The sequence below is a fragment of the Perissodus microlepis genome, chromosome 17 (assembly GCF_051167445.1).
Source record: "Perissodus microlepis isolate ML-2025 ecotype Zambia chromosome 17, ASM5116744v1, whole genome shotgun sequence".
In the NCBI taxonomy this organism is placed as follows: Eukaryota; Metazoa; Chordata; class Actinopteri; order Cichliformes; family Cichlidae; genus Perissodus; species Perissodus microlepis.
In genome coordinates this window covers 21717403-21744497 of record NC_140477.1, presented here as the reverse complement: position 1 = coordinate 21744497, position 27095 = coordinate 21717403, and the positions used below count along the sequence as shown (strand labels likewise).

Sequence of the window (27095 nt, the reverse complement as noted above, 5' to 3'; positions counted from 1 at the left end):
GGAGGGGCAATGCGCTTACCTGCTGCTCTCTGGCAGGTAGCTCCATGCCCTCCTGGGTTTTAAATGCACCTTAGAACACACATGCATCAACACTACATATGAGCGGGCAGAGGGAGGTTTGGAGTCTTCACACACCCCCGTTCTCTGTTGCCTGTTGGGGCGGGGGAGCTGGGAGGAGGAGTTGGCCATCTGATTGGGGTCTGGAATGTGGGGCCTCCCTGCTGCTGCGGAGTCTGGGCGGTCTTCTTCTCTCCACCCCAGGGAAGAGGGTAACACTACCTGGGTCTGGGTGCAGTTTCTCCCTCCAGGGGCAAGGGTACCTAGACCTGGGGTATAGAGTACGCATGGGGAGTGTGATTGTGTGTACAGTGTCTATTTATGTCTGTCTCCACGTTGAGTGAGTGCTGAGTAATTGCATATAATAATAATAATAATGGATTGCATTTATATAGCGCTTTTCGGGGCCCTCAAAGCGCTGTACAATTCCACTATTCATTCACTCTCACATTCACACACTGGTGGAGGCAAGCTACAGTTGTAGCCACAGCTGCCCTGTACAGACTGACAGAAGCAAGGCTGCCATATCGCGCCATTGGCCCCTCTGGCCATGAGAGCATGAGGGTGGGAATGGATGTTTGTATCTGTGTGTGCCTGTTTGTTTGTGTCTATATGTCAGGTCGGGTATCAGATGCCACCTCTCTAGGGACATCTCAGGCCCTCCAAGGTATTGAGGCCTATCTCCCCCCCACCACTCACCCTGCCAGTGGCAGATGCCCTCAGACATCGGTGCATTGGTGGTTCTTTGTGTCCGGGGATGGGAGTCCAGGTACGTACCGGCTCACAACTGGTGGCTGCTTGTTGGGGCCTGGAGCCTGGGGCTCGCTCGGGCCCCTTCGGGGGTGGGGTGCCCTCGGCCTCTCGGCCTGGGGCTCGGTCAGTCTGGCACACCTGGCTGCCGGTGGAGCTCACGGGCACGTCACTGCAACCCCCCCCGGCTTCTGCTCTGCGGCTGCTGAGTGACCCCTCATCTGGGGCTCTCCTCAGCTCTTTCCGGGATAGTGGCACGGTTGCCCCTCCGTTGGTCTTCCTTGGTCTCTTGTGCTCTCAGGGCCTCTGGATGTCTGGAGCCTGGATCTCCTCCATACCTGCTTCATGCCCTGGAGGATGGGGCTATGGCTCCCCACACCCTCTAGCAGATCATTACATGAAGTAACCTTTTAAATACAAGCGCGCTCACGCTCACAGGTGTACACACGGGTGCTCACACACACAAACTACACCCTTTTTGGCTCCTACCTCAAAGCACACTGTACGCTGTTGATCTTACGTGCTGCACAATAATATTCAATATTTAGTATTTACTGTTATATTCACATAGATCATCTCGATGATGTTGTTTATTATATTGCTCTCTTTTTTTTTGCTTGTTTTCTCTTTTTTGTTTCTCAACAGGTGATCCAGGTGATTGATATATGTATTTTTTGTCTGTTTGTTTTGTTGGTTTTTGTTTTTTGCCCTTTATCACCGTTCCTCTTCCCCGCTGTTTTTCTTTCCCTCTTTCTTTCCCCCCTGTCTTTTCCCCAGTCAAGTCTGTCCCGTGTTTAGCAAGTGAAAATAAAATAAAATAAACAATAAAAGAAAAGGTGAATCAAATAGACCAATACGGCAAGGCTGGGATGGCCCATTTGGTAAAGTAAATCCGTTGGGCATCTTTCTTTGCCTTTAGACAATAATTCTGATGGCAAAAGAACCAAACGGGACAGGTGGAAAAAACTCCAAAAAACCCAAAACAAAAAAAAAACAAAAACAAGAAGAAACGTCCAGCAGAACCAGGCTCAGTATGGCACAGGGAGAGTGGAGAGAGAGAGACAGGACAAAATGGAAACTATGGGAGAGGACACGGCATTCAAAAATTACTAATGATTAAATGCAAAGTGGGGATAAACACAGCGAAAAAAATGTGCTAAAAAAAAGAAGCTAATTTTATCATTAGAAGCACGGAGCAGCTAAGGTATGGTTCATGGCCAAAAACTGACATTTTAAGCCCAATCCTAAGAGGGTGTCTGTCTCCTGAATCCAAACTAGAAGTTGGTTCCACTCAAGAGGGGCCTGAAAGCTGAAGGCTCTGACTCCCACTTTTAAATACTCTAGGAACAACAAGTAAGCATGCAGTCTGAGAGTGAAGAGCTCTCTTGAGATAACTGAATGTGAATGTGAAAAGTGAATCTGTGTTAACTGAGCCCGTTTTCACTCCGACCACGTAACATACCCATGACTTTGTGGACTGGTGCCAGCAGAACTACCTCCAGATCAACACTGGTGGTAGACTTCCACAGGCACAAACATCCTGCACTGCAACCACTAAACATTCAAGGCATGGACATTGATGCTGTGGACAGCTACAGGTACGTTATATTATACTCAGTTGTATATAGCATTTGTATTCGTTTTTATTCTATTGTATATAGTATTTTATTTTATTCTATTCTATTGTGTACAGTTGTGCACAGTATCTTATTCTTATCCTATTCCAGTGTTTTTCTAATTTTTGCTATGTAACTTTGCACTTTCTACTTTCTGCTGAAACAAAACAAATTTCCCACGTGTGGGACTAATAAAGGTTATCTTATCTTATCTTATCTTACCTTATCTGTCACGTCCCGAGGCATTCCTCAGGAACGTGAAAGGTAACCTTCGCATTCCCATGATGTGCACTGGGTTGTGGATGGAATCCAATAGATTGATGTTTTGGCAGTAATACACATTCCAACGTGTATTCCAGCCCTAGCCCTAATCCTAACCCTAACCTTATCCCTAACCTTAATCACCACCTTAATCGTGTTAGATAGTGTTTTCCAAAGCGATTACAGTAAAATAAATGTGTAGATTCATTCCAAACGCTTCTCATGTTTCTTCATTTTTCCGACCTCATAATATAGGGACGTGTATGCTTATATGGGTGTCCGAAAGCTTAACATACCGAAGATTTGTCACCTAGTGTAAAATGTTACGCTTTGAGAGTAAGAACGTGTTGGAACTGTCAAGCACGGTGGTGATAACATCATGCTCTGGGCCTGTTCCACTTTCAGTTAAAAAGCCACACCCTGCTGTCTTAGTTAATTATATGTCAATCTCCAGCCTTCCTTTTATTTCAAAAATTCTTGAAAGAGTAGTTGTCAAACAGCTAACAGATCATCTGCAGAGGAATCGTTTCAGTCGGGTTTCAGAGTGCATCACAGCACAGAAACAGCTTTAGTTAAGGTTACAAATGATCTTATGGCCTCTGGCAGTGGACTCATCTCTGTGCTTGTCCTGCTAGACCTCAGTGAAGTGTTCAATACTGCTGACTGTAATATTTTATTACAGAGATGAGAGCACGCTTTAGGTTTTACAGGTATGGATACCTGGTTTATCTATCCATGAAGCCAGATGACACATAGCAATTGGTAAAACTACAGGAATGTCTCAAATTTCCTGCTTCTACATTCAGCTAAAACACATTTTATTGTAGTCTCCCCTAAAAATGTTTGCAATATGGTATCTAACTAGATCCATATTGTGGATTGCATTACTGTGAACCCCAGTAACACTGTGAGGAATTTTAGAGTCGTTTTTGACCAGGATATATCATTCAGACATCCTGTCTCAGAGTAATGCTGAAAAGCTTGTTCATGCATTTGTTACACTAGACCAGACTGTTCAGGTTGTCTTTAAAACTCACTGAAAGCCTTCAGATGTTTCAAAATGCTGCACTGAGAGTACTCAGGGACTAGAAAGAGAGCATTTTTCTCCCCTATTAGTTTCTCTTCATTGCCTCTCTGTTAAATCCAGAATCAAATTTAGATCAATCAATCAATCAATCAATCAATCAACCAATCTTTATTTATAAAGCACTTTTCATACAAAAAATGTAGCACAAAGTGCTTTACATGGTTAAAAGCAGCCCACCCCACCCCGACACACACACACACACACACGCACACTTAAAGAGTAAAATTGGGCTGGGTACGCATGAGCCAAGTGAGATAGATTTGTAGATTGCATAAAGTGAATGAAATAATGAAGGAGGACTACATTTAAATTTGTCAGCTTGACCTTGGAAACATGGACACAGTTGGCTGTTCCAACAGAACAATAGGTCCATGCCAGGATTTTGAATTAACTAGCAATTCTGCCAAAAATAATAGTCAAATATCCAGAATTATAGGAGAAAAAGAAAATCAGAAAGATAATATAATAAAAAAGAATAGAGCAAAAGTAGAAAAGCACAATGGGGCAACAACTGCTGCCCTTGGAAGAAAGAAAAAACATACAAAAAACAAACAGCACCTGGAAGAGAAAAATATGGGAAGAAAAACACAACACAAATCAACAACTGTGTTGTTTTTGTGTGTGAGTGTCTTTGTGTGCGTCTTTTTCACAAATGTGCTTCGTAAAGAGGTTGAGAGGCTGTAATAACCTTGGACCCGAGGGCCCACATGTTAATGACAACCAAGTGCCAACCCAAGCAGATTTAGTGGATTTATATTTAGAAAGTTATTAAAGATGTATGCTGTTTACAGTTACGGTTGCAAACTGTCCTGTTTTAGCTGAGACATCTCGTATAATGAGCAAAATTGGTGCATTGTGATTCTGGCATGCCAGTGTCCCTTATTTGATAGTTAAAAACTTGGCAACCCAACAGCGATCCCACGCTAGAAAAATAACAGTTCAAAGATATCTTTAAAAACTCAGTAACCATGACATTAATGCCAAATGCAAACATCTCATCACAACTACCAGTAGAAACAGTCTCTTACTTTTTGTCTGAAGGGCTAGACTCACCACTGAATGCCAGAGGAACGTCTCTGGAAATGCGACGCTTCATAGACAAAAGCCTGGATCCAGTGAAGGATGAGGATCCTGGTCGATCCTTGTCCTTCTTCAGATCACTCATTTTTCAGTCTGAGAGAGGAACAAGCAACACTAAGTGTGTGCACAGAGCAAGAATCATGACAAACACGTTTGTCCAATAATTACCCTGAAGACTAGCAGGACAGGAAATACAACACACACTCACACACACAACAACACACTCACACAGACACACACCTACACACACAGTCTAGCCTGCAATAAACCCAGTCGCCCCTGTACCTCATAAATGAACAGATCTCTTACAGTCCACAGAGAGACAGCTGACTCAGCAGAAAATGGAAAATGTTGGACTGACCATCACCCAAACATTTACTTTTATCCACTATTTTTTTTTCAATTCAATTTTATTTATATAGCGCCATATCACAGCGCCTCAAGGCGCTTTATATTGTACAGTAGATCGTACAATAATAGATACAGAGAAAAACCCAACAATCATATGACCCCCTATGAACAAGCACTTTGGCGACAGTGGGAAGGAAAAACTCCCTTTTAACAGCAAGAAACCTCCGGCAGAATCAGGCTCAGGGAGGGGCGGCCATCTGCTGCGACCGGTTGGGGTGAGAGAAGGAAAACAGGATAAAGACATGCTGTAGAAGAGAGAAAGAGATTAATAACAGATATGATTCAATGCAGAGAGGTCTATTAACACATAGTGAGTGAGAAAGGTGACTGGAAAGTAAAAACTCAATGGATCATGGGAATCCCCGGCAGCCTACGTCTATTGCAGCATAACTAAGGGAGGATTCAGGGTCACCTGGTCCAGCCCTAAATATATGCTTTACCAAAAAGGAAAGTTTTAAGCCTAATCTTATAAGTAGAGATAGGGTCTGTCTCCCGAATCCAAACTGGAAGCTGGTTCCACAGAAGAGGTGCCTGAAAACTGAAGGCTCTCCCTCCCATTCTACTGTTAAATACTCTAGGAACAACAAGTAAGCCTGCAGTGCGAGAGCAAAGTGCTCTAATAGGGTGATATGGTACTACAAGGTCATTAAGATAAGATGGGGCCTGATTATTTAAGACCTTGTATGTGAGGAGCAGGATTTTGAATTAAATTCTGGATTTAACAGGAAGTCAATGAAGGGAAGCCAATACAGGAGAAATATGCTCTCTCTTTCTAGTCCCTGTCAGGACTCTTGCTGCAGCATTTTGGATTAACTGAAGGCTTTTCAGGGAGTTTTTAGGACATCCTGATAATAATGAATTGCAGTAGTCCAGCCTGGAAGTAATAAATGCGTGAACTAGTTTTTCAGCATCACTCTGAGACAGGATATTTCTAATTTTAGAGATGTTGCGTGAATGGAAGAAAGCAGTCTTACATATTTGTTTAATATGTGCGTTGAAGGACATGTCTTGGTCAAAAATGACACCAGGGTTCTTCACAGTGTTACTGGAGGCCAAGGTAATGCCATCCAGAGTAAGAATCTGGTTAGATACCATATTTCTAAGATTTTCAGGGCAGAGTACAATAACCTCAGTTTTATCTGAATTAAGAAGCAGAAAGTTAGCGGCCATCCAGGTCTTTATGTCTTTAAGACATTCCTGCAGTTTAACTAATTGGTGTGTGTTATCTGGCTTCATGGACAGATAGAGCTGGGTGTCATCTGCATAGCAGTGAAAATGTATGCTGTCTTCTAATGATACTGCCTAGGGGAAGCATGTATAATGTAAACAGAATTGGTCCTAGCACTGAACCCTGTGGAACACCATAATTGACCTTAGTGTGTGAAGAGGACTCTCCATTTACATGCACAAATTGGAGTCTATTAGATAGATATGATACAAATCACTGCAGCGCAGTACCTGTAATACCTACAGCATGCTCTAATCACTCTAATAGGATATTATGGTCAACAGTAAAGAACGCTGCACTGAGGTCTAGCAGGACAAGCACAGAGATGAGTTCACTGTCAGAGGCCATAAAAAGATCATTTGTAACCTTAACTAAAGCTGTTTCTGTGCTGTGATGAACTCTGAAACCTGACTGAAACTCTTCAAATAAGCCATTCCTCTGCAGATGATCTGTTAGCTGGTTGACAACTACTCTTTCAAGGATTTTTGATATGAGAGGAAAGGTGGAGATTGGCCTATAATTAGTTAAGACAGCTGGGTTTAGGGATGGGACTGGGACTGGTTTCTGAGTTTTACAGCTGGGGTGGACAAGGCTAACCATCAGGCTTTCAAATGAATTAAAAATCTGTCTTGGTCTTTCGTTGATTAATAGGCTGGTGTGAAAAATTGCTGCCACACTGCCCCCTCGGCCTGTGCTTTGAGATTTCTGGTAGTTAAAATGACTCGGGGGTGTTGATTCATTTAAACTAACATAATCATCCTGTTGCAACCAGGTTTCTGTAAGGCAGAGTAAATTGATTTGTTGATCAATTATTAAGTCATGTACTAACAGCGACCTAATATTTAATAATCCACATTTCACTGTTTTACTCTTTGGTTGTTCTTTCTTTGTGATTTTTTTATGTTTAAGTTGTTTATTGCTGGTTTTTAGTTTGTTTTTTGTCTGTTTGGGAGCTGACACAGTCTCTATGGAGATGGGGTTTTGGTGGGGTAACAGGAGGAGAGAAGCTGCAGAGAGGCCTGTGAACGTTATTCTGCTGATAAATTCTGACACCACAAAAATGCACAGTCTGCTCTGTGACTGTAAAATGAAGTCTGTTCTTGCTTGAGCAGGGCAGCCCCTCCCTCCATTCAGTCATTTGACTAAATTACAGGTGTTGAGATATAGATCAGCTTCTTTCAGAGCTACAAGATCTTCCTATATGTGTCTCTTGCGTCAGATCATTTGTAAACACAGAATTCATTTCCATTTCAATGTGAATGATAAAGGAGTAGTTACATGAATACCAACTTTAATTTTACGGCTTGTCACTCTGATGTTTCCCTAAGCTCAGTGTTCCCACATCTAAGACTCAAACACTGACCCTAACCCCCAAGCTTTTCTGCAATCTGGATGTGATCTTTGGCCCAGGACTTTCAAATCATTCCTCAAAACTTCATATTTTATGGCAACTGTTAAACAAAACAAAAAAAGTCCCATCTATCAGTTCTTTATCAACTTGTTTAATTATTTTATGTTATTGATTTAGTGTATGTGCCATATTATTCATATTGTTAAGGTTTTATGGCATTTTATATTTCTTCATGTTTTAACTGTGTTAACTCCTCTTATTTTTGGTGATCTATTTGATTTTCATAAAATAATTTATCCAACAGCTTTTTATCTGCATCACTTGTAATTCGGGATAGGGATGCAGTAATCTAACATTACCAGTAATGTCATAATAGGCTCTATAGATGGTAAACTAGATTTGCAGACGCACAGGAAATGCAAAGTCAGGAAACATGGAGAACACAGCTTAGAGGCATAGATAAGTAGAGAAGACGACAAGGGCAAAGGAAGTTGGAGACAAGGGATAACAAATGAGAAGGAAACAAGTGGTGAACTAAACAGCAAATCAGTGAGAGCAAGGAAAGTAAGTAAAGCTACACATGGCATAGAGGAAACAAGCCTTTCAATGTATAAACAGGACATAGCTACAAAGAAGCAGACACAGGCAGTAAGGATGCTAAATACAGTGGCTTGCAAAAGTATTCAGCCCCCTTGAACTTTTCCACATTTTGTCACATTACAGCCACAAACATGAATCAATTTTAGTGGAATTCCACGTGAAAGACCAATACAAAGTGGTGTACATGTCAGAAGTGGAACAAAAATCATACATGATTACAAACAGATTTTACAAATAAATAACTGCAAAGTGGGGTGTGCGTAATTATTCAGCCCCCTTTGGTCTGAGTGCAGTCAGTTGCCCATAGACATTGCCTGATGAGTGCTAGTGACTAAATAGAGTGCACCTGTGTGTAATCTAATGTCAGTACAAATACAGCTGCTCTGTGACGGCCTCAGAGGTTGTCTAAGAGAATAACAACACCATGAAGTCCAAAAACATACCAGACAGTTCAGGGATAAAGTTATTGAGAAATTTAAAGCAGGCTTAGGCTACAAAAAAGATTTCCCAAGCCTTGAACATCCCACGGAGCACTGTTCAAGCGATCATTCAGAAATGGAAGGAGTGTGGCACAACTGTAAACCTACCAAGACAAGGCCGTCCACCTAAACTCACAAGCCGAGCAAGGAGAACGCTGATCAGAAATGCAGCCAAGAGGCCCATGGTGACTCTGGACGAGCTGCAGAGATCTACAGCTCAAGTGGGGGAATCTGTCCATAGGACAACTATTAGTCGTGCACTGCACAAAGTTGGCCTTTATGGAAGAGTGGCAAGAAGAAAGCCATTGTTAACAGAAAACCATAAGAAGTCCCGTTTGCAGTTTGCCACAAGCCATGTGGGGCACACAGCAAACATGTGGAAGGTGCTCTGGTCAGATGAGACCAAAATGGAACTTTTTGGCCAAAATACAAAACGCTATGTGTGGCGGAAAAACTAACACTGCACATCACTCTGAACACACCATCCCCACTGTCAAATATGGTGGTGGCAGCATCATGCTCTGGGGGTGCTTCTCTTCAGCAGGGACAGGGAAGCTGGTCAGAGTTGATGGGAAGATGGATGGAGCCAAATACAGGGCAATCTTGGAAGAAAACCTCTTGGAGTCTGCAAAAGACTTGAGACTGGGGCGGAGGTTCACCTTCCAGCAGGACAACGACCCTAAACATAAAGCCAGGGCAACAATGGAATGGTTTAAAACAAAACATATCCATGTGTTAGAATGGCCCAGTCAAAGTCCAGATCTAAATCCAATCAAGAATCTGTGGCAAGATCTGAAAACTGCTGTTCACAAACTGTCCATCTAATCTGACTGAGCTGGAGCTGTTTTGCAAAGAAGAATGGGCAAGGATTTCAGTCTCTAGATGTGCAAAGCTGGTAGAGACATACCCTAAAAGACTGGCAGCTGTAATTGCAGCAAAAGGTGGTTCTACAAAGTATTGACTCAGGGGGCTGAATAATTACACACACCCCACTTTGCAGTTATTTATTTGTAAAAGATGTTTGGAATCATGTATGATTTTTGTTTCACTTCTCACGTGTGCACCACTTTGTATTGGTCTTTCACGTGGAATTCCACTAAAATTGATTCATGTTTGTGGCTGTAATGTGACAAAATGTGGAAAAGTTCAAGGGGGCCGAATACTTTTGCAAGCCACTGTAAGTGTGATCAGATGACAAGCTGAATGTGACACAAGGAAACTAAACATGAAGACAGAGAGGATGAGACACTGAAATATGGTCACAGCTCCCAGATCCAATGGCCATGACAAATAACAAATGATGAAGATCGATACAGTGAAAAATGTAAAAAACACTATTTGTATTTCAGCTCGCAGTGAGAATCTTTACTGTTGTCTTTCACGTTAGTTTCCCCCTCTCTGCTCTTAGCTTTACTGAGTGCATCTCCTCACACATGGAGTTTAGCAGACTGAGACACAAGAAAAGAAATAATATAGCAACATTTTTATTTTATGTGACTCTCTCTGATCAAACAAAACTAGAGTCACTAGAGTCAATGGGAAATTAATAGATGACGGATGAGCAAGCTAAGCAACACTAAAAAGAGCAGAGAGAGACATGATAAACACAGTGAAGCTCACAAAGAACAAATCAGACTACAGAGTTCATCTAATTAGTTCATCTCAAAGTCAATAATTAGCAATGAGTGGATGTTATTTTGAACTGCAGTTACAATCTGGGTTGTACATATGTACACATTTACAGATAAAACAAGCATGTAAAAACCTAAGTATCCAAAATAATTTAAACATAAAATGAATAATTTATTTATGACATCAGAGAGTACTGACGGGAACAAGAGAGAGACAGAGAGAGAGAGAGAGAGCATATTTCTCCCATATTATCTTCTCTACACTGTTAACCTTTTAAATCCAGAATCAAATTTAAAGTCATTCAGGCCTTATCTTATCTTAAAGACCTTGTAGTATTATATCACCCCAAATGACCATTTTAGTCATTAGTTATTATTCATGTCTGTCTCTCTCTCTCAAAGTGTGTCTTATATCCTGTCCACCCCTCTCTGATCCTGATCCTCCTCTAGTTTATTGATTGTTGACATCAATACACTTCTTTCCTTTTATTTCAGTTCTCTCAGACGACCAAGTAAGAGCATGTTCTACATTATACTTAGGAATATATATGCAGAATATACACTAATTAACTTTTTTTAAATAAGAACTTGATGATGGAGTACAACAGCACAAGAGTCTACTCTACGGGATTCACAGCATATTCAACTGAAGCAGCAAAATGGTGGAACAAAGATCCCTTTGATGCACTAACAACAGCAGCTGAAAGAAAACTGTTGTGTACGACCATGTTAGACTTTATCCAATCCATATGTAAGAGACTTGTTAAATTTTTAAAGGAAATGTTGAATGTAGTTTTAATGCTGTGAACACACAGAACGTTTTACATTAAAAAACAGACCACAGACGTCCGTTACTCTGACGTGATGCCTGACGGTGACTGGTACTACCAGACTCATTCTTACCTGGAGTACCAGCTTCAGCATAAAAAATTGCCTGCATGGTTGAACACCTTGGTCTCTCTGAGCCGATGTTTGTGGTCTGGGGTAAATTTGCTGTTGTGATGGCAATTAAAGGTAGCGAGATAAAAGTGAAGCTGCATAGTCACGAGTGTCACTTTTATCTTACCGTTTCAGACCCCTACTTTCCAGTGGCAGAACAAACTCAGATAGTTATTGGAGTGCATTAAACACAAACTTGTTGTTGCCCCCGTCCACCCAGGATGATTGAGTGGCTAGAATCCTCCATCAGACAAGAATGGGACAACAATCCTCTCCTAAAATTTAGTCTGAGAGCTGCTCTCCTCAGCTCCCAGAATGTAGATTACATCCTAAGGTTTTAAAAACTGAGCTTAAATAAATGATTAGCAGTAATAAAAGCCAAGTGAGGTCAACAGTGATCACTGACTGTTTTAGGAGCTTTTTGAGATTAAATAGAAGAAAATACAAAACATTAAACATGTTAACAACACAAAAGCCATATTAAACGCAGACTACTTTAGGCCCGGAAGTAGGATTCGTCACGTCATCACTTAACGACCGGATAAAGTTTACTTTGACTTCAGCAGCAAGCAGGCGCACCGAGGGCTCTCACACTCACTTTTCGCGTATAGAATTTCGAAAAAACATCGGTGCAGATTATAAGTCTGTATCATAATGTCTGGTGTTTTCGTGTTTGTTGGTTTGTTTTTATTTTGTTTTAATTTGAGAGTTGGTTATTAGATGCCACTCCAGCCAGCCAGAGAATCCCCTGCCGCCCCGCCCTTTCCTCCCTGTGCCGCAAGCAGCAGGCGCACCTCGCAAACGGAGGGCGCCCTGCAGCAAATGGCCGTAAGAACACCGATCGGTGCCTATGCCATCCCCAAAATGCGCTGGCATGATGTCGGGGCAGCATGAGTGCGAGCAACCTTTTTTTGCCAATGCCCGTGATGCCGCCCCCCACCACGATGCTGCCCTGGGCAACCACCCATGTCGCCCATATCAAAAACCGCTACTGAATTCAAGTGTTCCAATCAAATATCTGTGAAAGGATCGCTCGCCCTCAGGAGATGAGTGAGCTCCAGTGTGGTACTATGACAGGATGAAGCTTTTGTAAAAAGTCCCGTTGAGACATTTCCTTGATACCAAATATTCCACAGTCAGCTGTCCGTGGTGTTATGTCAGCGTGCACTGTAGAGCAGTGGTTACAGACCTAAAATCTTGTTAGGATGCCAAAATGGTTAAGGCGGGAATGCTTGTCCTGTTGGACCTCAGCTCAGCATCTGATACCACTGACCACAATATTTTACTACAGAAAACATATTGCAGCTAGGTATTGGCTGCCCCTCCCTGAGTCTTGCTCTTTAAGTTGCTTGAAGATGTGTCACCTCTCATCTGAGAAGCTTCTTCTCTTCTTAGGTCAAATGGTGGAGAGTCCCAGATTTAAGCCTTATGGGAGTGTCCCCCCAAGAGGGACAATGGACCTCCTAATGATCCTACCTAATCACACGAGCCAAAGTGTGAAAATGGGTTTCGGGGGAACTTCTTGTGAAACCTATCCACCCTATCATGTGATTTCCTGACGTCAAATGGCCCAGGATGTGAGTGGGCGTTAAGGCGTCTGGGAGGGATCCCGAAACTGGATTATAGATGGCAGACAGTTGGTGTCGTAAGCCACCGCCTCTGTTCAAAGATGGTTGTTCACAGTGGACATGGATGGCTTCTTTCACTCCAGTTTCAAACCATCTGTCCTCTCTGTCCAAAATGGACAACTTAAACAGAAGTCCAACTTAAAGAAGTCCAGACACGTTTCTTCCCAAGCTCCTTAGACAATCACATGAATATTTGTTTGCTCTTAAATCCACTTTGATGGTGTATTGTGGCCAAAATTACAAAAATGTTGTTGTCATTTAAATACGTGTGGAGTCTGACTGTATGTTGTGAAACAGAAAAAGTAACTTGAAAGTTAGCAGAACTTGTTTGCTCTTGATTTTAAAACGCCATGCCAGGTGGCAGCATTTAACTAAATACAGTAATTAGGATTGCAGGATTGTGGGTTAAACGTTCCTGGGGTGTTGGCTCTCCCTGTGCCCAGTGGCTTTTCCTCCTCACCTAGAATTTATTATAAGAACAACGAGCAGGCAGATCAATGATTCTGCTTCACCTGCAAAAGCTTCAAAACTCTTCTTGTGCCACGCTTGTAAAGATTATGAATTAGAGCTTATGGAGGATGAGTAGACTCAACTTTAGCCATCAACACTTACCATCTGTTGTATCTGCTAAGCTCATGTACTCCCATTATTTTATATTACACAATTACCTAAATTTGTATCACATATGTGATACAAATGAGATGTGATATATATATATATGTGATATATATTATGTTTGATCCTATATTGCACACAGATATGCATTGTAGGATAGCTTTGGATTTAGACTCAGATACTAACAGCCATAAGGAGAGAGAAGCCTTCTTCTCTGAGGAATGTGTGAGAGGGATCGTCCGCCAGGACTGGTGATGTCACCACAAGGTATAAAACTTTAGTGCTGACTTGTCTAGAGAACAACAGGGCTATGAATTCTGGTGTTAGGGAATGTCCAAAAAGGTGCAGAAGAAGAAACATGAGTCAGACATAGTGTAACAGCTGTTGGATTGTTAGTACTTGACCACTAGGCGGAGCTCTTGTAATGATAATGTAATTAACGCATTTTATTTTGTATGTTTTATTTTTATGTTGAGCATGTTAACATTTAAGGTAAGGCCAGAGGCCACTTCCTGTTTTGGGAAAAAAAGGTCAAAGAAGCTGCTCATGGTGACGGTCGAGATGTGTGAATGTCAAAGAAGAAATAACAAGTCCTAAGTTCAAAATACACTGGTTTGTCCACTTGCAGGCCAAAGTGGTATGTTTGTTTATATTTTGTGAGTTTTATATTGCAATATGTTTAAAGGCTGGAATATAATTTTCTTGTACATTTGTATTCACCAGTTCTACGGTGTACCTGTGTACGTTTAGAGAAGCACAGTAAACATAAGTAAAGAAGAACTCTCGTGTCTCTCGTGTATGTGTACAAGCCGGCATACACAGGGTCTAAAGTCTCCAACTGCTGACCAATCATGTTAACATTCTGGTTTTACCACACACAATAAAAGTCTTTACTGCCTGAGTGTAGCAGCATTTTGTCTCTGAGCCAGAGAGACGGAGGTCCACGGCACCATGTAAAACTAATTTGAAATTCTAAATGTTTAATTATAAATTGTGAAAACTGATAATTTGAGCATTTTTGGCTTCTCTCTCATAAAAACCCAACAGTATCCACAGTGAATGTGTTTATTTGGATTTGATTTTTTGCTCAATAAACTGTATTTATCTTAGTTTAAGCTGTTCAGCAAGTTCTACTTGACTCTTCCCCTCCTCCTGTTCTCTTCCCAGCAACATTTATATGATTTGTTTAACAATGAGGAAGTTGTCTTGTATCAACGTCAACTTTGATACTAAAGACAAGGAAGAACACCGAGAAGTACAGACTGAATATGTTCCTTAAAACCATAATTATTTTGTCTACAGCAGCCTGCGTCGAGGCTGAAGGTAGGTATCATTATTTCCCATTACTGGTTAATCCGTAAACTTTCATCTTGTAAGCTGTATTTATGATTTATTGTTTTTGTAATTTAGAGTATATTAACACTGTGTTTTTAACTGTGTTGTCACTTGATCCTAGGAAGTCATACACTTTGTCACATCTATGGATGTTTTGACTCAAGTGATACTCAAATCTGTGCAGCATTCGATGGTGATGACGTATACTATGCAGACTTTAAAAAAGATCTTCTGATTTGGGAGAGCAAAATTCCCGTAAGTTTTCGTTTACCCGACGCCTACAAATATGCAGTATTATATCGAAGTATGTGCAAAAATGACATCTACAGATGGAAGCCAGACAAGTCTGTAATAAAGAAAAAAGGTCAGTGAAACTCAAACTGTTATGTTTCCTGTTCAGTTTTCACTGTTTATGCTGCAAGTTTTTTTAGATCTTTTTTTTTAAACCAGAAAGTTGAATTTAAGCAAATCATGTGTTCATTTAATTTAGAACCACCAGAATTCATCATCTACCCCAGAGATGAAGTGATAACAGGGGAAGATAATACCCTCATCTGCTTCATCAACCACTTCTTTCCTCCTTCGATCAACATTAAGTGGACCAAGAATGATGTAGAAGTAACAGTGGAAGACCCTTTCATCAAAACGTTGTCCAATCCTGATGGGACTGCTTATGTTTTGTCCTACCTCAACTTCGTGCCAGAGAAAGGAGACATCTACAGTTGCACTGTGGAACATGAAGCGCTGGACGAGCCTCAGACCAAGTTTTGGGGTGAGAACAAAGAAGCTTCAGATATTTTAGCACATATATTATGATTTAATGTCTAGAATTCATCATTTCTTTCTGCTGTCCTCTGCAGAGGTTGAAACAGATGAGCTCAGCAAAGGTCCAGCTGTCTTCTGTGGACTTGGCCTGAGTCTTGGATTGACTGGAGTTTTCATAGGAACCTACTTTTTTTTTAAAAGCAGGGAACTCTGGTCCCACTGGTTGAGATGTATACTACATATTTTATAGAGCTCAGATTGCATAGTCCTTAGTTTGTTTCCAGCAGGCATAACTTTCATCTGTGTTTACTGAGAAACCTGAACTGTCTCTTATTTTCATTCCTTGTGTAATGGCTCATATGCTGTGTTAAAATTACCAGCGACAATTGACATTTTCCATTATGAATACACTAGTCCCACAGATTTAAGTCTGTGGGACTAGTGTATTCATAATGGAAAATGAAAAATAAAGCAGTAGTTCTTTGGCTGATGTGTCAGTGTTTCTATAATAAAACTCTTTCATACTATTAATACTGTGCAGTAAAGCTGAACGGTGATACCAGCACTTTTCACACGACACTTTTAGATGTGACACGCTGCAGCACATTTTTGTTTCTTAGCATTAGTGCAGAGCTTGAAGTCTGCATTACTGGTATTCTAGCGCTGAAATATGCCTCACTAATGATCCATAACTCTAAAATCATATTAGGTGCATTATGCCAAGTAGAATGAGAAAATGGTGTTTTTTTTTCAACTGAAATAAAATAAAAACCAGACTAGAAAAAAGAATGTATCCATAAACGAATTAAACACATTGTTGCTGAGACATCTACCTGATTGTAAGTCATCACACTTCATAAGTATTATTAATTACTACACTATTATTAACACGGATGTGAAAACTAAGTTTAAAAAATATATAAATAAACCGATACAAGTGAAAACATTCTGGAAACTTACTGAAAATGAAAAATATGTCACGGTTCTGGGTCAGTTTGACACAGTATTTTGAGTTATGTTTTGGTTTATTTTTGAATGATAGATTGTTCTTTATGTTTCTCTGGTGCTTTGTTGGGTTTTATGATGAATCTGCCTTTCAAGTTACTTTGGTGTGTTTGATTGTTTCCTTATTCTCTTAGTGCTTGTGATGATGATGATGATGATTATGATGATGTTCTATGTTCCAGCTTATTCTGGTTTATTCTTAGTTCTGCCCGTGTTAAGTCTGTGTTTCTTAGTCTGCATCCTTGTGTCTTATTTCCTGTTTTATTGTGAAAGTCTATGTCTTATATTAGAGTGTGCCACTTTGCTCCCCCTGTCTCGTTAGTCCAATTTCTCCCAGCTGTGTCTCCCTCCTGTTGCCCATTCCCTGATTACCACCCTGTGTATATTAGCCCTGTGTTTTCCTGTGCTCAGTGTCGCGTTGTACCATCAACTAGCTGTGTGTTCTGCGTCTATGTTCCTAGTGTTTAGTCTCCTGCTCCAGTTTTGTATTTCTTTTCCAGTGTCTCAGTCCTTAGTTCCTCTGTTCAGACTTTTGTTTGTCTTTTGGTGAGTTTAGTTTGTACTAGCTTTTTCCCAGCAATAAAGCTGCGCTTTAAGTTTCACTTCCGTGTCTGAGTTCTGCATTTTGGGTCCACCACTCCTGCCTGCCTGCCACACAGCGATTCATGACAAAATAGTTTTTAAGAAGTTTGTAGTTAGTTGCAGAGATTATTTAGGTGCCTTATTTTTGCGACAGAATATGAGGTTTTGTTATACAGTTCACTTTACCGACAAGAAAATTTCAGTAATGTTTTTCACAAGAGCTGTTAGAAAAGTGAAAGCATATCTTAACAATGTTTTCTGTAGGCTGAATTCTGCAATCTATTTTAAGCTCTAAACATTCATTTGCTGCTAGAGTCGGGTTCTTTATATGAATTTTTCATCTGCTTATCATCCATTTACAAAATCTAACAGAACTTAATTAACCAACATGTCAAATCTTTATAATTTATGCACATTTAATCTACAGTTCAAAACATTCTTCTTTACAGTCTCAACATAAAATGCTCCCACATCTCTCTACTGTTTCTGATTGTCAAACAACAGTTTGATTGTCCACAGAAGTCACTTCATCTAGTATTAGTGCACAAACAAGAGCTAGCTAAACAAAGGAGCAAAGTCATAATCATTATCAGTTATTGTCATAAATGTAATGGATAGAGGGAGTTTCCACTGAGTGTTTTACTGTTATATCAGCCTATCTGCTTTCGCTTCCTCGTTTTGGTGAACATATAAATGCTGCAGATTAAGTCATCTTCCTGAATCGTCGTACAACACACATGAAACATGTACACTCGTAAGCTTATCCTGTTTGTGGCTTCCTCTCTTTTCAGTCCAGGTAAGCTGCAAAGGTCTTCTGTTTGAACAAATCAGTGAAATATTAAATTCGAATTATTATGTTTAACATCAGTACATTTCTTTCTTTTTATTTCAGTTCTCACAGATGAAGACTTTTACCAAGTGAGAGCATGCTGTACATTCAAAGGTCCACACTTTGAAAAAACCGAGTACATATTAACTAGTATTTTTAATAAGAACTTGATGATGGAGTACAACAGCACAAGAGGCAACTGGACGGGATTCACAGCGTATTCAATTGGAGCAGCAAAATGGTGGAACAGTGATCCCTTTGATGCACTAACAAGAAAGATTGAAAGGAAACTGTTGTGTACGGACACATCAGACCTCATCCAATCCATATGTAAGAGATTTGTTTCTTAATAATGTTTTAAAATGTTGAATGGAGTTTTGATGCCGTGAAATTTTTACATCAAATATTTTTATGATAATTTTTGATGACATAAGATTATTATATTTATTTTACTGTAAATAAAAATAGTACTTCATTTGTTTTGCTCAGTTGCATGACATTACAGTTGATTTCCAAGTATGCCATAATTGACAACGATTCTACGATACATTACATATATTTAAGGAATACATCTGTTCACAGAGGAGGTGCATTAATGTATTTTTCTTAATCATAAGCATGGAACTTATTTTTTTTAGATAATCTGACAACTATACCCACCGTCAGACTAAAATCAGTGAAAAGGCCTAATGGCGAGCACGCATCTACGCTTGTGTGCAGTGCCTACAACTTTTATCCAAAACAAATCAGAATGATGTGGATGAGGAACGGCCAGGAGGTGACCACAGATGTCAGTTACTCTGACGTGATGCCTGATGGTGGCTGGTACTACCAGACTCATTCCTACCTGGAGTATATCCCTACTTCAGCAGAAAAAATTGCCTGTATGGTCAAACACCTTGGTCTCGCTGAGCCGATGTTTGTGGTCTGGGGTAAGTTTGCTGCTGTGATGCCAAGGTAGAGAGATAAAACTGAAGCTGCATAATTACGAGTTTCACTTTTATCTCACTGTTTCAGACCCCTCCCTCCCAGTGGCACAACGAACTCAGATAGCTGTTGGACTGTGTGGACTCGTGACTGGATTTGTTATTGCAATATCTGGATTCATCTACTATAATAAGAAGTCTGCTGCATACATCACTGTGTGTCAAAGTAAGGAGTTTGTTGGAAGTGTGCATATTCTAACATATTCTGATCTAAGACTGAAAGCCTCGGTGTGCCCAGCACTCAGTAACTTTCATGACTTTGTCTCTTTAACCTTCTGTTTTCAAGAGAATCCTTAAAAAAACTGTTCCTATACTTATTATAGCATAGATCATTATTAATTAGATCTGTTGCCTCATCATCATCATCATTGTTTTTTTCTATGCTGCTATTGCTGTGTTCACAAATTGGGCCTTTTCTGTGGTTGCAACAACATTAAGTTTTGCTAACTTAGTAAATCTGACCAATAGAGTTGTTAAAATGATAAATATGTTCTTCTTTTTAACAGGACAAGTGTTCATTCCTGTGGAATCCCTTCCTGAAGCTGGAGCAACTTAACAGCCTGAGCAAACACTATTAATACAGGCACGCTCCATCCAAGGTGCCCCAAATATCACAGCTCTCTGAATAATGATGTCTGTTGTGGGTGTTTGGGGCTTTGCATTTTTTACCTACGGGACAGAGGATACATTTGTAATGTAGTTAATACTCTTATACAGTATAGTAATATAATTTTATAGAAAAATGATTACACTGTATCTACTGGCATTAACCCTCATTAAGCAGTAAACCCTGTGAGTTAACCAGTGGTGAAAGTGGAAAAATAGAAAAACCCTGGAATAATAGGATGGTTCAAAAGCTACCCACAGTATGCACACCCACATGGTACCTTCCTAGCAATTAAGTAAGAGAATGATTATCTCAAACTATATAGAACCAATTAACATTTTGTTTATTAATCTGAATACCCTGAAATTTTATGATTTAGTTGAATATAAAATGGCACAGATAATGTATAAAGCACAAAATAACTTGCTTTGCCGCAGTACTCAGAAGCTGTTTAAAGTCAGAGAAAGTCAATATGACTTAAGGGGAACAGGTTTCTTTAAAAAACAAACAAGATAAGGACAAACATAAAGCAGAGATGTGTTTCTAGAGGAGTTAACTTGTGGAATAGTTATGACAGTGATTTAAAAAGGTGTAGTTCATTTTCCTTGTTTAAAAACATGTTTAAAAATAGAGTATTAGAAAAATATATCAATCAAGAATGAAAAGAGCAATAATAATAATAATAATAATAATAATAATAATAATACTGAAACTCTTGGTTGTTTTGCTTTGATGTAGTTACTTATCTAAGGTGGAAAGTTTTTTTGTTTTGTTTTTTGTTTGTTTTGTTGCTTTGCTTTGTTTTTTTGTTTTTTTTGCTTCGAGCCCTGTGTAAAGGAGCCGCATGGGTTGAAAGGGTTGGCGTAATAAGCATATGCTTCAGCCTATACCTTTTGATTAGCCTTGTCTTGTGCTTTCTTGCTTTGTGGTAATCTTTATTCTGTATTCACTGAGATATTTGAATGCTAATCAAAAAAAATCTCACCATCGAGGCATCAAACAAAGATCTACCACAGGTCCAACCAGTGGGGATACTTACCGCTATACCAACAAGGAAGGCTAATATATGAGAAGATGCAGTACCCAGAAGGTAATACAAAGAAGCAACATTCAGCGTATGGAGGTGTAAACAGTTGGAAACAGAGTTGAATCCGACCTGATAATAAATCCACAACGTCCACGGATCACTCTAGACAGAGAGATACTTTATTGATCCCACAACAGAAATTATTTTGTTACAGCAGGAGGATCAAAAGAATAAAGAAATAAAATTTTACATAAATACAACAATGATTAAAACAAAAAATCCCCAAAGAAAATAAAAATCAGGTTAAGTTAAAGGAAACGTAAAAGTACGACTGAGAGCAATTTCAGAACAAGCAAGAAGCACTCAGAGTGCAAACCTCTGCCATGGCCTTCAATCTGTGGGCAGTATTTACTTTTAAGGGAATAGTGTCACCTAAGTGGTGAACAGTAAGAGGATAAACAAGTTTTAGTAAAAACAAAGGTAGCATTATGTAAAACAGGAACTGATCTCTTTGGAAGATGTTCAGCAGCACTAAGAAATAAACTAGGTGAAAACCCACAGGCGCTCATTTAAGCACACCTGTTCTTTGATGTTATTGCTTTCTGCCAATCACTCTGTGGCCAAGTACCTTATAAAGGCACTTAATTTCAGCCTTACACCATTTGGCAAAGGCCTAGTGCTGTCACTTTACACAACCTGATTGACACGCACACACATTCTGAATTCACCTCTTCAGAATGAGGAAACTACAGTTTTTTATAAACCACATGCAGAGTTGAGAGTTACAGACATTCAGACTTCATGTGGCCTTCATATTAGCTCAAGAACAGTGCATAGAGAGCTTCAACAACAACACTCAAGACAGAGCTTATGATATCACTGCAGTCAGCCTCTCTGATACTCTAGCTGGGGTCTCTGGACTGTCCCTCTGTCTGATTTTAAAACTTGAGGCGAGATTTGCTGTGATTCTGTGATTTTTATTCATTTATTTTGTTTTTATGATTTTATTCTGCTGAAAACACGTTTATAGATTATCTTTCTAGCTTTCTGGGTTTTTTTTTTTGAGTATGCAGCCATTTGCATCTCTGCAAGTATGTATGTATGTTGGAATGAATGTCTGACTGCGTGGTGAAATATTTGTAATTATCTTTAATGTGTGGCTTTTATTTAAACTGTGAATAACTGTAACTCTGTGTTTTGAAGAGTGCTATACAAATAAAGCTATTATTATTTGTGATTGTTGATAGATCCATCTGTGTTTAGAGATATTATATCTATATCATATGTAGAGATTTTTTTGCTGGCAGTCAGATGCAAGGAGCAGACAGTCGGTGGGGCCCTCGAAGGTGGTGTTTTTCACATGTAAATTTAAGAATATAGTGTTCAAAGAAATTGAATGAAAACTTTTTAATCAGACTATACTGTCAAGTCGATGAAACTTCTGGGATATTGATCTGGTCAGTTAAGTAGCCAAAGAAGTTGATGATCAATTTTAGCTGCTTTGGTTTTTGTTGGAGAGTGATCCATGTGCGTATGGTGAATGAATCAGCTTGCTTGGCTGATGGTAGAGAATAGAGATGAAGTATACTAGGAACTAGGAGAAGCACAAGGAAATTACAGACTGGGATTGAACCACAAACTTTCCAGTTAGTAAGAGACCTGCTCTACCACATGAGCTACAGGAACCCTTTGTCAATGTCATGAATGTCATGGAGAGAGTGTATTTCAACTGAGAATTTTGTTGGTGTATCATACTCTTTGCTCACTTGGCCAATTCTATCAACCATTATGAGTGATTAAAAAAGCAAGGGACTGGTGTATCCTGCCCGGAAAAGGGTTACCCGGGCTCCACCCTGGAGCCGTCCTGGGGAGGGAGCGTGGCAGAGAGCACCTGGTGGTTGGGCGTTAGTCCATGAAGCCAAGCCATGTGCAGCCCTAACAACCTACATGAGCCTGCCCTCATGCGGGTCCACTACCCATAGGAGGCACCATAGGAGTTGGATTATTGTGTATTGATTGGTGGTCAAGAACGGGGTCTTCGGTGGACCTATCCCTGCCTGTTGAGGCTGGCTGTTGGGACATGGAACCTGTGTTGAGGAAGGAGCCTGAGCTAGTGCTTGAGGTTGAGAGATAGATACTAACTAGATATGGTCGGACTTACAGTTTGGGCTCTGTCTCCTGGAGAGAAGCTGGACTAGAGTCTGGAGTTTCCCTTGGTGAGAGGACTGTAGTTTCCGCTTATGTGCTGAACGGCAGTTCAGAGTACCCGGTCTTCTTGGAATCATTTGGTGGGGTGCTCGAGGGTGCTCCATCTGATGACTCTGTTGTCTTACTGAGCTTCAAAACTTACATGTGCATTGACGCAGAATGATGATCTCTTCCTGAGTCACTGACAAGAAAATCCTCTCAAATGATTTGTTGCTCTCATGGTCCTACACTTTCCTAACAATTACAACAAGAAAAAGTTTTATCTCCCAGCAGGGAATTGAACCCTGGTGTCTCACATGCTACTATAGTAAGGTGTGCCCCATCATGAACGTGCTGCAGTACTAAATTTAACCACAACAGTGGACACTTTGAGAGGCTGTTTCATTTATATACACTTTTGTGTTTCAGGTTCGACATCAGACAGCGCTCCTCTGTGGTCAGAGAGGGTATTACGTCCATACTAAAAAAGAGCAACCATAGATAATTTAAGGATTAAGAAATATGGGTTTGCTCAAAATCACTACCCTTTCAGCTTGTCCATGGCCAAAAGTGTCCACCAACAGATTAAGTCTGTAATTTTTATTATTTTTATATTGTTGTTTTTTTGCCATTTTTTCTGCATAAAGCTTTTAACTAACTTTAGTTCTTTTCATAAATCTAATTTTATATCATTGCAGTGCTACTGGAATTTCTTGTATTATTAATAGTAGAGTCTGCGACATGTAATTGATTCACATTAACATTGATTATAATTCTTTGTTATTTTTGGGCAGGGAGAGCAAAATCATAAAAAGTCCCTCTCAGCTTGTTCGTGGCCAAAGATTGCCACCCCTTGTTTATGTTTACAAAATGCTATAAAATTAATATATATTTAAGAAAATTCCACTTTCATTGATTTATTTTTTTTAATTGGCATCAGTGCTATTCATGAAAATCAAAATTTCATTCAAATTCAGAATTTTAACCCTTTAAATACCAGTTAGATCAGCGGTCTCCAACCTTTTTTGCGCCACGGACCGGTTTATGCCCGACAATATTTTCACGGACCGGCCTTTAAGGTGTCGCGGAAAAATACAACAAAATAAAACTAGTACCGGTACCGAAAAAAAGAAGATTTATTCATAACACATGTGAAAAGACCCAGGAAAACCGAGTTAACGATAAAAATGATAACAAAATAGCGCTGAAAACCGATAAAAACCCTGAAAACCATACATTTCACACCTGAGCCTCAACTTTCGCGGCCCGGTACCAAACGACTCACGGACCGGTACCGGTCCGAGGCCTGGGGGTTGGGGACCGCTGAGTTAGATCACAGAATCCTAAGAACTCATAAATGGAAAAAAAAATCATAAAATCCCAATTTTTTTCCAAATAATACATGCCATCTGATTTATTTCCTAACCATGATAGAGGTTAGATGTATAGCAATAATTAACAGTATCAATGACTTTTATGCATCTTTGTTTTTTTGTGCAGTGACAGAAAAACAAAAAAACTCCCTCTTAGCTTGTTCGTGACCAAAAATGGCCACCCCTTGTTTACATTTACAAAATGATATAAAATTAATATATATTAAAACATTCTTCTACTTTCATTGACTTGATTTTTTAAATTAGCACCAGTCCTAGTCATGAAAACCAAAATATAATTCAAATTCAGAAATTATACCCTTTGAATACCAGTCAGATTATGTATTATTTCTACGTTTTGGGGGGGAAATAGCAATAAAGTTCACATTTTTTCAGCATATGAATGATGAAACCTAATATTTTTTAATCATCATTGCAGGTATTATCATTATTATCATTATTGTTATTATTTTGGATGAATGGCCAAAAAGAAAATCACGCATGGTGTGTTAGTAGCCAGAAAGGCAATTTAATGACCAAATAACCATTGAAATGACCACTAAAATGATCAAAATTTATAGTTCAGTGTGTATGCTCCTGTGTGCATCCTCATTAGCGAGATGTGTTAACCACAGTAGTGTGGTTTTTGTGGGCACACTTTCCACACCTGGTGCAAGGGGCTGCTGTTCCAATCCTGGAGGTGCGCCTTTTGCGCCTTCTTTTCATTTTGTTGGTGGCTTGTGGGTCACACTCTGGTTCAGACTACCGTATCTTGAGATCAATGGCAGAAGTTGTTGAGGTCACCAGCATGTGCCCCAGCTCTTCCAGGATCACTCTTCATTTGTGGGTTGTAGAGGACTCCCCCACTTCAGTGAAGTTGTTTCCAGCAGGACAAAGGCATCGTATCCCAAGACATCCAGGAGATTGGAGAAAAGAGCCAGCAGCCATCAGTTAGTTTTCTTTCAACAATTCGAGGTGCCAACATCCCCTCTAAGTTATCTAAGCTGTATTTGTGCCTATTGTAGTCCAGGATTGCTTCCTCTATTCCCCATCACTGACTGCTGGTTCCCTGTGTGTTGTTGTCAAAAGAAGCACATTCCTCTGTTGCTTTGGCATGTGGGATATCGCCGTGGTAGTTTTGGTGAAACCAAAGACAGACAAAATCTTCCCCTGGGTTGTTTCCCCTGTGCCAGTTTTTATCTTTGGAGTTACTCTGCCAAGGTGACCGAAGTAAAGACGTTGTCCTCGGAGCTCCTCTGTCAGTTGGCGCCTGAACCCCTTTCCCTTTTTTTTACTTCCTGAGAACTTCCAGTGTTGTCATCCAACATGCTATGTATTGCTTTATTCTGGTGTAGGCTTTATCTCCACTTCATCTATAATCCTCCAATCCTCACACCTTCACCTCCAGTGCAGGTTTGTAAGGGTGCACAGCAGCTAAAAGATCTCCTTTGTTATAAAAAAGTCAAAAGTAGATCTCAGGCTGCTAATGCAGGGAACTGCATAAAGGGTGAGCCCTGGTTTGATATCAGTGGGTACTGGAATATAGAGCAGTCTCTCTTCAGTAGTGGGACCCACGTGGTTTTCCCTTCATGAGGGATCCACTCAGTCGCCGGCTCCTCGTTCTCAGAAAATGCTCCTACGTTCTTGTCCATCAGCTGCTCGGCCTCCACCTCCATGCCCCCCAACCCCAATCCTCTCCCAAAGAAGAGGATTCAGGCACTGGCTAGTACTCATCATCAGTGGTGATGCAGTCAGCCTCTTTGGAGATTGTCCCCTCATTTTCTGGAGAGGAAGTTTCTTCATCTTGGGCAGATGACTTTTCTTCAAGGGCAGAGGACTGCTTGGTGTTCTTGCTCTCTGACCAGATCATATAGACAGTGATTGAAGCAGTGATGACCTTCTTGCCATATTGCCTGAATAAATGATCTGGAAGCTGTTAGGCTTACTTACAGCAGTAACACTGTCTGCACCTGCATAAACTCCAGGACATGTTTACAAACAGTGCTGTTGTCGTTTGAGCTGCAGCTGCAGGTTTGAACTCTGCAAAATGTCCTGTGATTGGGGGTTTTTTTTGTGTGTGTGTTTTTTTTTTTTTTTTCGAGAGTTAATATTTTCTGTATGGTATCTTTTTATGAAAAGTACAAGAGTAAAAGTGCTTCTAGCATGTGCTTTGTTGAGAATAGATTCCTTAATATAGATCAGAATTAAAGAGAATATAGTTTGGGATTGCTTGTAAGATTACAATATGGCAGTTAATGGGTATACAAAATAGAAAATAGGCCTGGATTGGGAACAAAGAACTGGGGTGCAGGGCAGGAGGACAATCAACCCCCACCCCCAGGGCAGGAAGCAAGAGTTACTGAGAGTGAGGGGCAGACAAAGGGCAAACGGACACTACCTTAAAAGGAGATGGGGGTCAGGGTGTCAGCACCCTTGGCCACTGTACTAGGTGTTTACTGTAGGGGGGAGGAGACCAGAGGTTATAACTGTAACTGTTGTGTGAGTTCTTTAGATCAGCCTTTAGCATAGGACTGCATAGGAATGCAGTGTGCTGATCTCCAGATGTATCTGTAAGAATAATGGGTAATAAAAGGATTGTGTAAAACATGGAAACATCTCAGCGTGGTCTCTACCAGGACCAAAAGAATCACAGAGACCGGTGTTGT

The 27095-nt window shown here is 40.2% G+C and overlaps 2 protein-coding genes and 1 pseudogene across 2 annotated transcripts; 2 read left to right on the top strand and 1 right to left on the bottom strand.

Moving 5' to 3' along the window:
- LOC146369571 (NACHT, LRR and PYD domains-containing protein 12-like) overlaps window positions 1–27095 on the bottom strand; it is a 335320-nt pseudogene that overhangs the window by 80422 nt on the left and 227803 nt on the right.
- On the top strand, window positions 15001–16236 carry LOC146369583 (H-2 class II histocompatibility antigen, A-Q alpha chain-like). Its single transcript, XM_084909207.1, has 4 exons — window positions 15001–15056; window positions 15190–15432; window positions 15559–15840; window positions 15929–16236. The coding sequence occupies exons 1-4, from the start codon at window positions 15002–15004 to the stop codon at window positions 16081–16083; spliced, it is 735 nt and encodes a 244-aa protein (XP_084765333.1). The 5' UTR covers window position 15001; the 3' UTR covers window positions 16084–16236.
- On the top strand, window positions 18145–22106 carry LOC146369582 (class II histocompatibility antigen, B-L beta chain-like). Its single transcript, XM_084909203.1, has 5 exons — window positions 18145–18216; window positions 18313–18579; window positions 18888–19181; window positions 19267–19401; window positions 19742–22106. The coding sequence occupies exons 1-5, from the start codon at window positions 18165–18167 to the stop codon at window positions 19789–19791; spliced, it is 798 nt and encodes a 265-aa protein (XP_084765329.1). The 5' UTR covers window positions 18145–18164; the 3' UTR covers window positions 19792–22106.